Source organism: Tribolium castaneum, chromosome 11 (assembly GCF_031307605.1).
Source record: "Tribolium castaneum strain GA2 chromosome 11, icTriCast1.1, whole genome shotgun sequence".
Taxonomy (NCBI): Eukaryota; Metazoa; Arthropoda; class Insecta; order Coleoptera; family Tenebrionidae; genus Tribolium; species Tribolium castaneum.
This window is the reverse complement of record NC_087404.1, coordinates 2,693,193-2,710,782: the sequence shown is the minus strand read 5'-3', so window position 1 is coordinate 2,710,782 and position 17,590 is coordinate 2,693,193. Positions and strand designations below refer to the sequence as shown.

Genomic DNA, 17,590 nt, shown 5'->3' with positions numbered 1-17,590 from the left:
ATACCGATGACACATCATGCATGAACAATGACATTTATGCTGTTACTCTTACCCACTTTGTTGTTAAATTAAAAAGAATGAAACTTAAAACGAAGTTAACTGCGACATGTTTATTGTGTTGTCTACTCAAAAATGTTCAGGCAGGAACAGATAAAATGGGCGCTCTGTAGTTCCATCCGTGAAACAAGAGCAAGGCCATTCCTGTCGTTTTCCGCTTAACCCCACAAATTGTGATGACCATTGAAATCGCCAATGTAAATAGCTGGATGATAATTCAGCACCGGATTTTAAGGCCATTGGTCATTAGTGAGTTAATAAACGTTAATAAAAAAATCACAGCAATTTTCACAGTGAGAAGAAAGATGTTGTTTTCCTGTGTCTTGGCGATGGACTGGTAGTCTTCGAAATTCGATTCAACATAGGTTGCACAACCGTAAGAAACACTGATGATGAAATTCACCAAGGTGTAGCCAGGAATTTGTTCACGAGAAAAAAGGTCCATTTCTAACGAAGTATGGGTTTCTTGAAGAACAATAACATCTAATTGTTCCCTTAGACTCATTTTCGACAAGAAATCACACTTATTCTTTAAAATTCCTTCTATATTCAAATGACAAACTGTCAAATTTTGAGGAAGTTCCAAAATTTCGGAAGAACTTCGCAATCTAAGAAAACCAGACGATGACCGAGAGGATCTTGTAGATCTGGATCGGTCGTCCATGTGTCGGTAATTTCTGGGTGGTGAAAAATCACCCATAACGGACCAATCAATTAAAGCTCACTTTTTTTTCGTATCATTGTGATTCGTATAATTATGATCAAACTTCACTTAGGTAAGTTCGTTTGATCGTATAGTCTACACATGAATTTGTATATAGATTCTACTGGATCACGCTATCAAACAAGTATCTGTATTGCATTTTTGTTTTCTGCATCAAAGTTGGAGCCACACCACTTGCTTGCATTCTCCATACTGAGCAATCTGGAGAAAATAACACGGAAGCCTTAATTTTGCTACGAAAATTTTTAAAACGATTTTTGATCGATCGGCAGATGGCACTTTTCGTCGGTAGCTCAGTCTTGGGGTGGGCTACAACAAATTAGTACTGACCCGAAAACAAAATCACGAAGAAAACGGTAAACAATAGGCGCCAGGATCCTCCGGCTTACTGTGGTAAAAACTATGCCACGTATTTTTTAATCACTCGATATAATATACCTAACACGCAATAGATTGTGAAGTATTCTCAAAATCGTATAATTTGTATGTATAAGTTACATGAACCAATATTTTTCCTTACACCACGTAGGCTCCTCCATTTTGATGACATTTTCCGCCATTTTGTATTTTGTATATTTTTATTTGATTTTTTATGTAATTTTACCGCTCTTTAGATAAAGCGGACAAAAAAAAGGTAGGTGCCTTTTGGGTCACCACAATACATGCCTTTATGTTAAATCATTTTCACCCTGTAACCACACTAGAATTTAATGCTTTGTACACTCAGGAAATACATTAAACATTCAGTTAAGTGTGTAAAACATTTATATAATATGATTACTACACTAGATGTTTACCTTACTTAGGTGTTAAAAGTACATATACAAAAAAATTCATTTACACTAGAAAATATTACTCTAGCTGGTGGTTCTCTAGGAACCACTCTTAGTGTTATTTAAGTGTAAATAATACCAGAAATTTTTTTACTGCGTAGGCGATGGAATATCGACTCCGAGTTCGTCTTCATTGAAAAAGATTCGCTAATGCTTAAAAGACTGATCGAAAAAAACATAGTTAAATTATTTTAAATGGTTCTGAAGTTATATATTTCTCTGTAGGTCTTTGCATGATACTATTCTCATAAATAAATTGACGTTAGTCAAAAAACTATGACAGATAAGCATATAAAACTGAGTGCATTATATCGATAATTTAGTTACAATTTCAAAAATGTAACAAAAATATGGTGTTATTTAAAAAACAGAACTTATTTTATTTTGGAATAGCCTATATACAAATTAAAATATTTTTACAATGTGCCTTATTGTAAGAACTAGCGTTTAAAAAACAATCAAATTAATAGCTTATGTAGAAAAAAAATTGTGAAGCATGCACGCAAAAACGACAGTTTAGACTACTCAAGCGCAGATTAAGACAATTAAGACAACCTGTGATCTGTGAGTCAAGTAAGCACGTGAATGTAAACAGAGTTCTAGAAAAATCCTATAGTTAAAACAATATGCAAAAAATGCATAAAAAGGAAAAAACAACTTCTAAAAAATTTGAAAGTGATGGTATTTCTCAGAAATTCTCGACTTTGTGATAAAGAACTATTTTTGAATAGTGGATTATCAAAAAATTGAGCACTATGTGACTTTATAAAAAATTATTGAAACTCAAAAACAATCACACTGGGGGATTTCTTGTCAGAAAATCTTTTATTTGAGGAATCATAAAAAGGTCAGATTTAAACGGGCTGATTGTATTACAATAAGGGTTGGTGTTACAACTTTTACAATATATACTAAAACGTGTCCCTAATTTTTTGTTTATTTTCTGAAATGTTTAGGGTGACTCTTTTTTAAAAAACTCACTCGGTTGAATGATTTAAAAACTGGGTTGTAGGCTATGAAGGATTTATGCCTCCCGCCTATAACTCCTTCAACGAAATTATGACTACCTTTACCGTTTCTGTAACTAAGAGAATATTTGACTACGAATGATTAAAAAGAAATAAACGTCTTTTTATAGCCCTGGGTCTGTTTAAGCGTTTAATACGGAATTAAATATTACTAAGACAATTTAGCCTGAACTTCTTGAGAAAAATGCATAGCAGCTTAAGAAAAACGCCTCAACTTTAGCAAACACTGCATATTTTTGAAAAATCTTTTATAATATTTTTGTGTTCATAAATTAGCTCCTTAGGACAAAAGTTTAAACAAATATTGCTTGGTTCAATGCTTTCTATTTTACATATTTTATAAATATTTTGCAATTTACCAGATTAAATATTTCATCTACTTGTATTTTCAGCGGCACACTGTGTTTGGAAGGTTAGTAAACAAATTTTACAAATTGGCTTCGGCAAGCAATACAGTGAATACTATAAAAACGAACCATACGCACAAATTCGAAATATTTCTAAAATTTTGATACAGCCAGCATATCAAGACCTATTAGGAAATTACGGGTCAGATATTGCTATTTTGGTGTTAAGCGTTCCTGTGCAGTTTTCTCCCTTCATAAGATCTGTATGCATAGACTGGAACTTAAACGATATTACAGAACATCTGGTAGAAAATCGTCAAGGATTGGTAAGTATCGTTTTTTTGTTTCAAACTTTTTATGAAGTTATAAAGATTGTAGGTATGGGCGTTACAGAAAATTATACATTTAGCAATGAACTTAGAGGTACTTATCTACCTATTATAAATAGCACTGAGTGTATTAAAAAACAGAAAAGAGACTTCAAGAAATATATCACCTTCACTTCATTTTGTGCAGGATGGCAAAATGGTATGTAATTCATTAATGTCCGTCTGATTAAGTTCGTGTTATGGTATACTATTGCGGCCATATAGTTTTTTTTAATAATATCAATAAACGAATAATATAATAAAAAACTATTTACATAAAACCAGTCTTGCGTGAATTCACGTTTAAAAATGAATTACTGATATTTTTAAGAATAAGTACCTTAAGGTCTTGTGGAACAATTATTTTGTAATTTGCCGTCTTTTTGCCCTTTTTGTGTTTGCACTAGATAACTAGATTTTGAAGACTTATTTCCAAACCACCCAAGAAACACAAACGTAACGGATTCTTGCCAAAAAGTGATATTTTCAATTACACTTGTAACATCAGTATTTAAGGTATCAGATATATATATTAATAAATATGCGGCAGTATAAAATAAAAAAATGCTAATTGACATCTTACTCGTAAGTGTAACTATTTAAAGTAATAAGAGTTTTACGGTGCTCGCTAGTTCGCTCCCGCGGTCAAAATACCCTCTTAATCATGTATGTACCTACTAGTTCTGCTTACTTGAGGAACAAGGAAAGCATAAAAAAATCATTCTATGTTAAAGTGAAAGTTTTTGGCGTCCTTGAGTAATTGATTGGGATAAAATTTAACTTCGTTAGGACAGCTTTCTTAAAAGATTCTAAACAAAACAACGAGTTGCAACGTTTCGTTTACAATAAACTTTATCCGGATTTAACTCTTTTAACTCGACATTGAAAGATGGAATTGACATTAATAACAACACATACACACACCACCGCGTCTTGACACCAGTTGGCTATGTCAATATCGCTTCCAAGAATTTGAACGAGTTAAGAGCCTGATGAAATTTAGTACACAAACGAAACGTTGTAACTCGTCATTTTATTTAGAACTTTTTAAGAAAGCTGTCCTAACATTCTTGTACATTTCGACAGTAATATAGAGTGAAATTTTCAACTAGATAAAATAGTTTGAATGTAAGCTTTATACCCGCGTTTGCACTGTCATCGTTTTCCATTTCCAGAAAACACTTTATGAAAATCATATAGGGTGCCTCACCTACGTCTTTCGAGCCTGATTTGTTGACAAATATAAGATATTTTTATGAAGTTTAAAATGCAGATATTGTAGAAGGTAAAGATTAAAATCCAATTAATGCAACAACTCAAGTCTTAATAAAGTATTTTTAAATGCCTTTTAAAAACGTTAAGCTTTTTAAGATTTGCATTAAAAAATTTATCGTCAATAAAAAATGCTGTAAGAAAAAACTCGTTCGTGAAAGACATCTGTTTTGCAATACAAACAAAATGTGGATACAGATGCAAAAGCGTTAGTCCATATAAAACAGATGCGCACTACCAATGAATTTTGGTTACTCCAACTCACACAAACGTAAGTGTCACGCAAGAGACATTTCACATTTATCTCTCTCCCTTACAAAGTTAAAAAACAATATTTTTGACTTACTTGTAGTATTGGATGCTTTAATTCTTTCAAAAAGGACTGAGAGACTGAACAACAACTGAAAAATTCTAGACACTTTATCGTGCACGAGTTTGGAAATGTTTCGTACACTGCTGGTTTGATTCTTTTCAAAACCTGGGATTACAGTCCCAAATATTTCTTGGTTTCTAGTGAGGTGTTTTGTCCTCACTCGATTTAATTCGGGACGAGTCGAATTGGTTCCCAAATTCGGTAATCCTCTCTAAATATAGTCGAATTGGTTCCCGAGGATGGTCGAATTGGTTTCCGTCGGTCAGGTAGGTCAGATAAACGGATTAAAGATTATAATAACAGGAATGGTATTTTAAGTGTATAAATAAATTTAAAAGTTCAAAAACGGAATATTGAGGTAAAATCCATAGCTGAATCTTCTAGCTAAGTTGAAAGATGGTAAATTTGTTTTTGTAATCTGTCTCCATTTTGATGGATTAATAGTATAATGGTGCACAGAATTTACAATTGACGGATAATTTAGAGCAAATTATGTAAAACAGAATAAGAACTGAAACTTTTGAGCCAAAACCACATTTTTTGTTTGATACTTGACATATATTTAAGTTCTCCCAAACTTTTTTCTTGGAGCACATAGAACCCTATCTGTGAGAATTCAATCTTTAATTCAATCTTTAACCTTTAATCGTAATCGAGAAAAAGGAAATGCAATTGCAAACGCAAATTAATAAACTAAGAACGGTCAGAGCAAAGTGAGCTTAATTCCAGAATATTTTACGAAATTTACAAAGAGCTTTGTGCTAATATAGCTAATAGAGCTCAACAAATAAAACATTTTTTTATTTGTAATTTTTAATAAAAAAATTGCCAATTTACGTAATATTGGGAAAAAGATAACATTCTGAAACGTGTACCCGCCTACGGGTACAAAAATAAGAGAGCAGAACTATTTTCGTTGTTATAGAAACGGACAATTTAAACAATTTAAAATAACAATGAAAATTGTTGCTATGAATACAAATTAATTATTAAACACTGTCCGGCTCGTTTGCACAAAAGAAAAGAGAAAAACAGTGAAAATTATAAATACGAATTTTGCAAAATGTTATATAGAAAAGTTGTTGTATTTGATGAGTTTTATACGTGTTAAAATTAACACGCGTATTTCTGATACACCCTGTATACGTTAATACGTATTAACCGCTTTTATCAAGTCCAAAAAGACATATTCTCCGGTGCATATCATGCTTTTTTTTTGGAGAGGGGAAATGCTTTTACGCATACCAGACTAGGTCTAGTTATGTGGGACTCGGTCGGTAAATTTGCAAGCTGACAATACCCACTAAAACCCCTCGCGTCACCTTAGGGATCTGAACCATTGGTCCTTCATCCCTGAACGCACGCTGGGCAGCCATGCCGGTTTGCATGGCACCAGAAGAAAAGAAGAGGGCGCTCCGGGGATTCCCCCGAAGAGATCCATTTGATGGGATCTGAAAAGAGCTGCCACAGATAAATGTGGCAATGACATTTGATGCTTACCAGATTCGGAAGATCTGAGTGAGAAGGCATCTTCGATCACAAGAGAGCCATCCTTGGCCTCTTGCATCTGGATGGACCGTTTTCGTCGTAGTCAACGGCCTCTTGGACCAGGGGGTTCGGGTGGGCTTCCGCCTTCGAAAAGGCTCGCTCCGCGGTCTCACGGAAGAATTCCTCCATCGTCGGCATCTTCGCCTCTCGGTGCAATTGGTTGTTGCGAACAAACCACGGGGCGTTGAATGCTTGACGGAGAAATTTGTTTTGGAAAGTTTGTAACTTATGCATCCGAGTCTTACAGGGCGCGAACGCCTAAGCCACAGAGACATAAGTCATGGTAGGTCGGATCACTGATTTGTACAACAAGAGCTTGTTGTCAATTGATAACGCGCTCTGCCGACATACGAGAGATCTCAGCATTCCCGTGGCCATCTTGCCCTTCGCGAGTGCGTAGTCAAGATGTGGGCCGAAGGAGAGTTTTTTTGTCCAGAATGACCCCGAGATATTTGACCTGGTCAGACCAGGGAATATCCGCGTTGAACATTCGAACAAACCCATCAGGGCTGACTTTACGTCGTGCCAACAAAAGCGCTCGGCTTTTGTCGGGGTTGACGTTTATGAGCCACCTGCGACACCAGTTTTCGATGCGTTCCACAGACTCCTGCAAGTAGCGGGTTGCCATGTAGGGTTGCTTCGATCTGGTGAGAATCGCTGTGTCATCTGCGTATATTGCCAGTGTCGTACGGTCAGTTTTTGGGATGTCGTGGGTGAAAATGGAGTAAAGAAGGGGTGAAAGAACGGAGCCCTGAGGGACTCCGGCTTCCAACTCCTGGGGATCTGAAACAGAGTTATTGATTCTCACCTGGAAACGGCGTCCATCGAGAAACGATCTGATCATTTGAACCATTGCGAGCGGAATGCCAGTCTGATGAAGCTTATAAATAAGCCCATCATGCCAAACCGCATCGAATGCTTTTGCCACGTCGAGAAACACTGCACCAGTAACTTGCTTGCGCTCGATACTAATGGAAGCGTGCTCTACGACTCGTAGTAGCTGATCAGTTGTTGAATGATTCGACCGAAAGCCGAATTGTTCATCGGGGACGATGTGCCGCTCCTGGGTGAGCTGGAGGAGGCGGGAGCGGATGAGACGTTCTGCGACCTTTCCCACAGCCGACAGCAAGCTGATTGGCCTGTGGTTCTGGGGAAACTTTGTCTGCTCATGCTCAACGCGAACGCTTCTGCATTCTCCTCGTCGGTGAAGACGATCCCGTTCTCACTGTGGATTGGTGGAAGCGGTTTTCGGTCGGATCTCAGCACCCTCGACATTCTCCAGACGGAGTTGTCCTCGGTGGTGAGAGATTGAAGCTTGGCTTCCCATCTCTCGCATATCATGCCCGACACCCACTTACACTTATGCCCGAAGTCGTAATTTTTACATATATAAATCGTTCCTCCAGCATTAGTACCATCCATAGACACGTGTAGCATTTTCGACTTGGCTTTGTAAAGTCGTTTATACCTCAAAACATACACGTTTAGTTCAAGGGTTTGCGTACGGTCGCTGATGTATATACACTGTAGATCAGAGAATAGGGAAGGTAAGAAATGCAAAGTCCCTAGTTATTGGTTGAAAACAAATTTTTAGGGCTCCAAGCAGAAAAATGGCAAACTAAAGCAATGGCGGGTGATTTAAATGAAAAAACAGGCGCGTCTTTTAAAAAATTTCTATTGATGTTTAAATTTACTTAGAGTCAAACAGGAATGAAATTCGGTTTTACAAATCAAATAAATCATTCATTTATCTAATTTGTAAAAACCAAATCTTATTCCTGTTTGATTCTGTTAAGGACATTTCTACACACATTACAATAAAAAACATTTTATATAATAAATAATGCAATATATTTTTAAAAATATAACAAAAATAAAAATCAGTTTGCCGCTAATAAATAAAATAATTTATTAATAAAATAAAACTAAAAATTTACCCCTGAAAATAAAAAGTATATATTCTAAAAAAACAACAAAATAATAAATTCTTTAAAAATAAAACACTTTGAAAATACTATAACTATAAAACAAAATAAACACAACAACCTAATAAATAATTATCACAACAAAATTAATTAACTTAGCCTCTTCATCTTGGTGCGATGTCCGTCAGAGATGGTTTTCTGTCTTTGCCTGTCCTTGCAAAATTTAAAAATTAGAAAAGGTATGGCTTTTTCTAAAATTAAATCATAGCAAGGATGCTCTGTGCAATGACTTCCTGCAAAATCAAGATGTTGTTTAAATGAAATTTTAAATGTGTCTTCCAGATTTCTCTGAAAACCACTTGATGTTAAAAATTCATTTAAATAGTCACGCAAGTTTTGGACCAAAGACATTACGGCATAGCTAGCATATGTTAATTGTTGGACGTCGTCCCTTTCTCGGAAAAAAGTAAGAATGTGGCGATTGGTAATCTCCCCAAAGTACAACGTACTCCTACAATGCTCACAATCAGGAACATCAATACTTTTTAACACCCAACCTGCAACATAGGCTAGAGCTTTTGTGTCTTCTTCTGGAAGATCACTAAGTTCTGAGGGGTTAAAATATATTGCTTGTTCATGCTGTGCCATTTGTAGATCTTCTTCTTTCCGAGAAACAGAGGAATCATCTGCAAATTTCATCAAACTTAGCAAGTCATCCAACGGTTGACATGTGTCGTTTTCACAGTTCTTGTCGACATTTGATGGTGTAACCAACTTGTTGATTACGACCGTTTTCAATGCGGCAGTGAACTGATGACACGTCGGATTGGTGTTCGCAGAACCATGCTGACGAATTGATGAAAAAAGATTTTCCAAAGGGTCCTGATTCAGTCCCCGTAAATTCAAATAACTAAATCCGTCCACATCTTTCAGATTGTTCCAAAGGAAACGGACTGACCTAATCGTCGTTTGCCAACCTTTGACGAATGAATACCGATTTGTTAGATCGGCTCCATTTTGTAAGTCAATCAGTTTCCATTGATCCAACTCTGTCAACAATTTCGACCAAAGCTCCAAATGAGGAGAATTTTGTGACAAAGCACATCGAAATGGCTTATTTCCAGACATTGCAAAATTTGACCCGTTCAAAGAGTCAAACATGTTGTCGACCTTCTGCACAAATTCAGCCGTGTGAATGGCTTCAGACGGCAGAATAGGTGCAAAAGAGGCGAAGCCACAGAGCTGCTAAGCTGTGCAGCGGCTACCTTCACCGTCATTTTCATGTAAGAGTCTTTGAAATTAAAATACTCCTTCTTTAATTTGGGCAACGATTTAAAAGTTTTTTGTTGGTCAAAATTGAAAACAGATTCAATGTGTTCGAATTTAGCATATTTGTGAGGAGCAAATTGAATTTTGCATTTCAATAATGCATTTTGCGTGTTTTTTTAAAGATGGGGCACGTCGAAAATTGTAACAATCGGCTGATTATTAATGAAGAAATAATATGAATCTTGCCTGGGATGTTGTTTGGCACAAAGCTGATTCAACGCGGAAACATTTGAGTGCCCTGATCACAAACAGTAGCGACTACCGTTATACCGATGTTCTGAAGTTGTGAAATTATTTCTTCAATAAGAAACTTTAGATTGTTCACGCTAACTGTATTTGCCGTAAAGTAATAAGCAATTACTTGTTTCCATTGGAGTTTCAATACTCGGATCATAAAAACAAGAGCATGGTTGGCTGCTTTGTTAGTGCGACCCATGGAGCCGATGTCCTTGTAACCACTGATGTACTGTTTAGCTCGTTCATAATGAAATCCTTGACAAACCGACATCTCATCAAACAATAACGAACAGTAACGATCTGCACGTTTCATTTTTGAGACCTGATTTTTCAGGTGTTCCAAAATACCTGGATTAATACCAGTATCGAACTGAATCTTAGCTAAAATGGCTTTCAGTGTGCGGGAAGAGGGTAATTGAAAATAGACTTGCAAATTCTTATACAATCTCGGACTTCTCTTGTACAAAGATAAAGCAAAAGCTTTATCCTCGTCTGTCCATCTGCGCCTCGACTGAATGTTCCGATGAGCTTTGTACATCAGCTCATTTCGCTGGTGTCATATCTTTGGAAGAACAGCCAATTTTAGTTAGAATACCGTCTCTACCTTGATTATCCAGAAACACGAATTTGTTTACATTAAATGAGGTTTCATTATGATTCTCTAAACAGCTGCTGTTCGAAATGGTGGAATCTGAATTGTTTATTACTTCACTACTTTGCGAATGAGAGGAACTGCATAATTCATCATGAGCCAAATTTACAAAAGATGACGTTGAAGGTGATTCAACTGACAAAGAACCAACATCATTTACATTTTCCTCAGACAAAGCAGATGAAGAAGGATCTTCATCTATTTTGCTTTGTTGATCTGGATGTGGCAGATCCTCGAGTAAATGAATGTCAGATGGTTCAGTGGGAACGAGTGGTACTGCTCTGAAATTTAGACGATCTTTCCTCTCATTCACAAAAGCAGATTCGTCAAAATGATCCTCACAAATTCTAAAAAAATCTGAATTTTTGGAACTTATCTTGCAAATATTCCTCCATTGTTGATGCTGCGTAAGGTCTTTTGGAAACACAAAAAAGTGCTTGTTGACAAATCCCTCTGGAGTGTTGAGGTAGTACCAGTTGTTGCAGCCTGGATACTTGCAGCAGTACTTCTTTCGAGGAACAACATCCATGACTAACGATATGCTGACGGCAAAGACAAAAAACCAACCCGAGGAACACCAATCAAATTACCTAAAAGCAGATATTTAAGTGGAGTGTAGTATCTGTACTTACCTACTTAACTTTGTTAATTTAATTTAAGTCCTGCTCGTCACTTCACCCCATGAGAAAGTTATTCGTCTCTAAAAAAACATCAAAACTGAATTAATACAGTTACAAATCAGTTTTATTTTTACTTACATCCCCTGGAACTCCTTTTCTGACCCTTATTTACGAAAAAACAGAGAGAAACAATTGAAACACAATCTTTAGAAAAATCAAAACGACCGTTAATTTTTCTCAACTTTTCACAATTGCTCTTGCGCAAACAAATCTTATTGGCTGTTTGGGAAAAGAAGCTTGGAGCACGCGCTGTACACCCGCTGTTTGACCCCTCTTTCCCCGACCCGAGGAGGTGGCCCACATACTTTCGTGTTTCCACTTATGCAACGCCAGTTTCATACCCGTGCTGTAGATGTTCTCCGGATGGTAACCATCCCAAGACGTTTAGCGCAGTATCTGAGGCCCGTCAACGTGGCAACGATGGTGCATTATTAAATGCCATCCGATAATAACTTAAGCATTAGAACGGGTGGGTGGATAAGCAAAATGCCTCCAGACTTGCAAATGCTCGATGTTAGCGACCCCAAGATGTTTAGTTCACTATCTATAATCCAGCAAAATAACCAGGGAGCAGCACAGCACATTAGAAGCTTCTCAATACAGGGTGTTTTTTCTAAAAATAAGTCCATCCTAGATATCTCAGAAAATAAACAAATTAAAAAAAATTAAAAATACCAAAGCAGGTTAATTTTTAATTTTAGAGGAACACCTTTACCTGTACTTTTAAAAGTTGAAGCATTAAGCCTTTTTGTTTTACAAACAACTAACTCAAATTATGTATAAGTTATTTTTACTATAAATTTGAGGGTAAATCTTTTTAATTTGGTTATTTTTTATAACGTTACATGTTGCAAAATTACTTGATAATAGAAGAGATTGTTCATTAATACGTTGATTATTTAATTTAAATTTAAAAATGTTTTGTTTAGTCTATAGGACAACTGTAGTTTTCAGTCACGTCCTTTGATTATTATTTTTTCAAATTTGTGCATTTTTCGAAAAAATTTTATGTGTTACTTTAAGCTCACTCTAGACAGAGTAAGTTTAAAGTAACGCTAAAAATTTGTTAATCCTTTAGTATAAAATTAATTTTTTTACTTTTCAGAAACAAAAGAAATGCAAAAAAGATTTTGCATTTTAATTGGTCCCAAATTTGACCTAATTGAATCACTCAATATGGAGGCGCCTTAACGTCATAATTTTTTTTTTAATGAAACGAAATGATTTTTCTTTTATAATTAAAAGGGACGAGTTGAATTGGTTCCCAAATTCTGTAATCCTCTTTAATTATAGTCGAATTGGTTCCCGGGGATGGTCGAATTGGTTCCCGTCAGTCAGGTAGGTCAGGTAAACAGATTAAAGTATTATGATAACAGAAATGGCGTTTGTAAGTGTATGAACAAATTTACAAGTTCCAAAACGTTCAAAAACAAAACATATTTTAACAATTTAAAGGCTGTGGATAAATATTTCTTCGAGTATTCAAGTGCTTCCAAAACGATGGAGAAGGCGCATAGAACTTAATGGGTACTATGTCGAAAAATTTTAAAATTATATTTGTAATTTGTCTCCATTTTGATGCTTTAATAGTATTAATAGACATTAACGAACGCAACGTCATCATGTGAGATGTCTTAATAGTCATTACTTGACGAAACATTTTACGAAATTTACAGGAGAGCATTGGGCTTAAAAATTACATTCTCCTTTCTTTTAAATAACCAGTTAGCCATGAATAAATGAAATTTGTTGTTGGATTTTGTGCCAAGAAAATAATTATTTGAACATTTCTACCAGCTTTAAATCTGAAATATTAACATATATTTGGCTTAATTCTTTTTACCTACCTGCTCATGCGGGAGCCAATTCGACTATCACCCGGGAACCAATTCGACCATCACCTTTTACAGAATTATACAGATTATTGGGAACCAATTCGACCACGACCAATTAAAAGCCTTATAAATTGGCCTTTTGCACTTGTGCTATTTGTTTAGAATGTAGATAAAGCAAGTAGGGAAAAATAAATAAAATTTCCGGAAATTAGCCGATATGACTGATCTAGTTAGATCAGAATTGACCTCTTGAAATACTAAGTTACCTGTTTGTACAATTTTATTTTATTTTAAAAAATAACAAAATAGAAATTTTACTATAATTTTTTTTCGCTTCCGTTTTATCTACATTTCAAATAAGTAGCACAGTTATAAAGGCCTATTAGAAGATTTTCTAATTATACCAGAAAATTGATATTGCTCCATTAAAAAAGTATGACGACTGATCCAGTTCGGTCAAATTTTGAGCTCCATTAAAATACTAAGTACAAAAAATTAAGGAATTCCAAATTTTACGCGTTATAGACATTTTAAATAAATAATTATTTATATTTGGAACATTTTGTAATAAATTTTTATGATTTATTAAAAATGAGAATAAAAATGATAGTTATCATGTCTCAAAAAATTGTATTTTTTTATAACGAGTCGCAAACTTTTAAAGTACTAATACTACTTGCATTCAAAATTTTATTATTCTCATAAATCTTATAAAATTTTGCAGTTTTATTTTTATTAAATTAGGTAAAAATTCTTTACAATACAATACAATACAAGACATAATTACCACGTAAGTTACAAGTATATTAAAAATTAGACTGTAGTAGGTATGTAAGTTATTGTTCCAACTATTATTTGGATGTCCGAAGCTAAAAAACTCCAAGCGGTAATTTAACTTAGTAAGTAAATATGGGCAACACTGTCGGGCATCCTAACAAACATACTTCAAACGGGACTCTCATAGTAAGTAAAGGGGCAGTGCTTTCGCAAATTTTTGCCCGGAGTCAAAAACGACCCATATACATATTCAAACATACACCAAGGTTCAAAAATGGTTATAGAGATGGCGCTGCGGTCTTATACAAAAAGTGGTGTATAGGTCGTAATCTCCTCCATACATCTATAGTAGTTTATTGGCTCCGAAACTTGGCAACACAGCAAGGAGTCGCAAACGATATAAACTTCTACTTTTAAACAGATATACACCCAGTGCGCAATTTGAAGAACATAACACTGCAAAACCCTCCTTTAAATTTATTACTACTCATATCATTTGGCTCAAATGAGTACGAACATTAATAATTAACTGTATTACACTAAAATTATTTTTTTAATATTTAGCCATGAATATTATTAATAAATTGTTGTATGTTAGGTAAAAAAATTTTTTTAATCTGAAGATCAATATTTATCAGCACTTTAGTACTATATATGACATATATTTCTGAATTAGTGGTTAATAAACTTAATTTTAATTATTATTACATTATAATAATAATAATAATTATAATTACATTAATTATAATTACATTATTAACTCAGGTATTGGTTTTTTAATAAATTCTTTACGCCAATTCAACTCTCATTAAAAGAAATCAATGGCTGATTCTTAAACTTATAAAAAATTATTTTTTGTAAAACCGCATACCTTTATCGTTTTTTGTTATTGATGTTTTTACAGAATTTAAAAAAAATAACTTACCTATTACTTTAAAAGGCACACCAAAATTATTTTTTCACCTTGGTAATAGTTATATTGAACTGACTTGACATATTAACATAATTATATTATTTACAAAATTGACATAATTCAGGAATATTTTTCACGTTTTACTTAGCATTACTTTTAACAGCCCATTAAATTTTAATTCAGTCTTCCACAAACCGGCTCTTAATTTTTTGACTTTCTGGAAAAAATTGAAATGTTACATTTCATTCTTTACGTTTTTGTTTGATACGTAAATTAAGGGACACTTCCGAATAACGGACACCTCTTCACAACGAAAATTTTTATTGGAACGTAACAAAACATATATCAAAATATTTCATCTTCCATTAGTGGACACCTGTTCTCATCAGTGCCTGTTGAAAGCTTTTACTAATTACAAAAATATGATTTCATTTTCTGCAAACAGTAGAGCGCTTCCTGTCTTTTTCAAATCATAAATTTAACTCTTATTGTACTCTCACAATTCAAAAAAGTCTTATTCAAGTAAATAACTTGATATACTAAAAATTTATAATACTAGATTTCCAATAGTAGGTACTAGACAGAACACGAAGTGTTGAGAAGAATAAATTTATTTTATGTTCTCAGTCTATAAATTTTTATTTAATAAAAAAGCGTAATCAAACACAAAACTCTTATCTATAGTATTAGCAAAATTATAACGTCACCTTACTGCAGTCCATTAAAACATAAAAGTTGCTCCACGACCAACTACTATTTAAAACTAAATAAGTATATTTCTAATTAAAAAAAGTAGATATTTTTTACATAAGTAAAATAACAAGCATTACACCAATGCCACAACGACGTTCAGCTATATTCAAAAATATAATTTTATGGAACTAGTGGAAAAAAGTTACTGAGTAAGTGCATAATGAGATCTAAATTAGGAGACTTGTATTATTTCTAAATGATTATAATAAACAAAAATCTTAATTTCTTAGTTTTGTTAAAATATTAAGATAAAATTAAGTCAAGATGTTTTGTCTTAGTTTGACTATACCCTTATCAGGACATCAAAATTTTATCTGAAAGTTGCAAATTTCTGGTGCTCTTTTTTCTATCACGTTTGATCTGAAAGATAAAACAAATTTTTTCTTTTCTTTTTTCCCTTGTCGTCTACTAATTTACCTTTAGTTTTAGGTATTTTTTTAGATAACACAAACGCTAATGTAGGACACAAAACAGGAGATATTAAAAGAAGATAAAATTTTAATCTTGATCGTATTTGTCGTTATTAAACTAACAGTTAAACAGAATGCAAAAATGTAAAAAATTTACAAAAAAAAACAATTATAACGACTAAAAAGAAAAATATAATATAAATGCTTTGTTTAAGGAAAGCTTATGATGAGTATATTTGTAAAAAAATTGACGGGTTGATATAGTGGTAGTACTATGAGAGTAAATGTGCCGGCGAAAACAAAGATAAACATTTAATAGATATTAGATCAATTAATAATATGTGAAAAACTATATCTGATTTGCAAAATAAAAGTTAATTGTGATTATAATTATTTAATTTAGCTTGTTGTTTTGACTTGAAATTGTTAATTAACTTACTCTTGTCTTGAGGTTTGTCAACACCAAGACAAGAAAAAGTATATTTCACTGTAGCTGGCTTCTAAAACGTATTTAATTTTAGGGCACAAAATGTATTCAAAATTAAAAATTGTGTTAGCAAAAGATTAAAAAAATATTATATTATTAATTTTTCCTTTGATTATCTTTTTTGTTTTAAAAAATTGGCGTTACTTTTGCCTTATGTAAATGTAATGTTGGCAACTAAAGATTAATTTTGACTACATCGATATATATATTAGGATTATTTTAAGACGACAAAAGTAAGGCAACATTTAGATTTTTTTCAAAAAAATTTGTTAGGCCAATATTAACAGTTCGTCTTGTGCAACAAGAGCCATGCAAACGGGTACACCAATTGGTAAAGAGTTGAAAGAAACAGTGATAGATGCTTTCTTAAACAATGAAAAACAAGCGGATATTGCAAGAAGATTTCAACTGCCTAGATACAGCGTGTCTAAAATAATAATTCGCTACAACGAAAGAGGACATTTAAACAATAATCCAAAATCGGGAAGACCACAAAAAACCACTATAAACATGGACAGACGCATTAAAAGAATTTCGGAAAACGATCCATGGAAATCTGCATCTAAAATTATAGCGGAAATACCGGAAGTAGGAGTTAGTACACGAACAATTCAAAGAAGACTGGTTGCAGCAAAGCTTTTTAGTAGACGTCCTGCTAAAAAACCTTTGATTTCCGAAAGAAATAGACGCGCCAGACTTCAATTTGCAAGAGAACATTTGAATTGGACACCGTAAGATTGGAGGAAAATTCTGTTTAATGACGAAACTCGATACAAATTATTTAATTCGGATGGAATGAAACGTGTGAGACTGCCAATCAATACACCATTCAACCCCAAGTATGTTACACCTACTGTTAAACATGGTCATGGTAGCGTTTTTTTGTGGGGGTGTTTTTCGTGGAATAGTGTGGGTCCGTTGAGCTTTATTGAGGGTAATATGGATCGGTTCATCTATAGGGACATACTCCAAGATGTATGCAGAATGGGAAATGCCTCTTCGTTTTATCTTTCAGCAAGATAACGACCCCAAACACACTTCT

At 34.0% G+C, this 17,590-nt stretch overlaps 1 protein-coding gene across 1 annotated transcript in view; it reads left to right on the top strand.

Annotated features, from left to right (window-relative positions):
- Positions 1-17,590, top strand: part of LOC107398808 (modular serine protease-like) — a 389,835-nt gene that overhangs the window by 276,288 nt on the left and 95,957 nt on the right. Inside the window, exons 6-7 of the mRNA XM_064359597.1 lie at positions 3,035-3,315; positions 3,361-3,517. Coding sequence (XP_064215667.1) covers positions 3,035-3,315; positions 3,361-3,517 — 438 coding nt within the window. The remainder of the gene's footprint in view (positions 1-3,034; positions 3,316-3,360; positions 3,518-17,590) is intronic.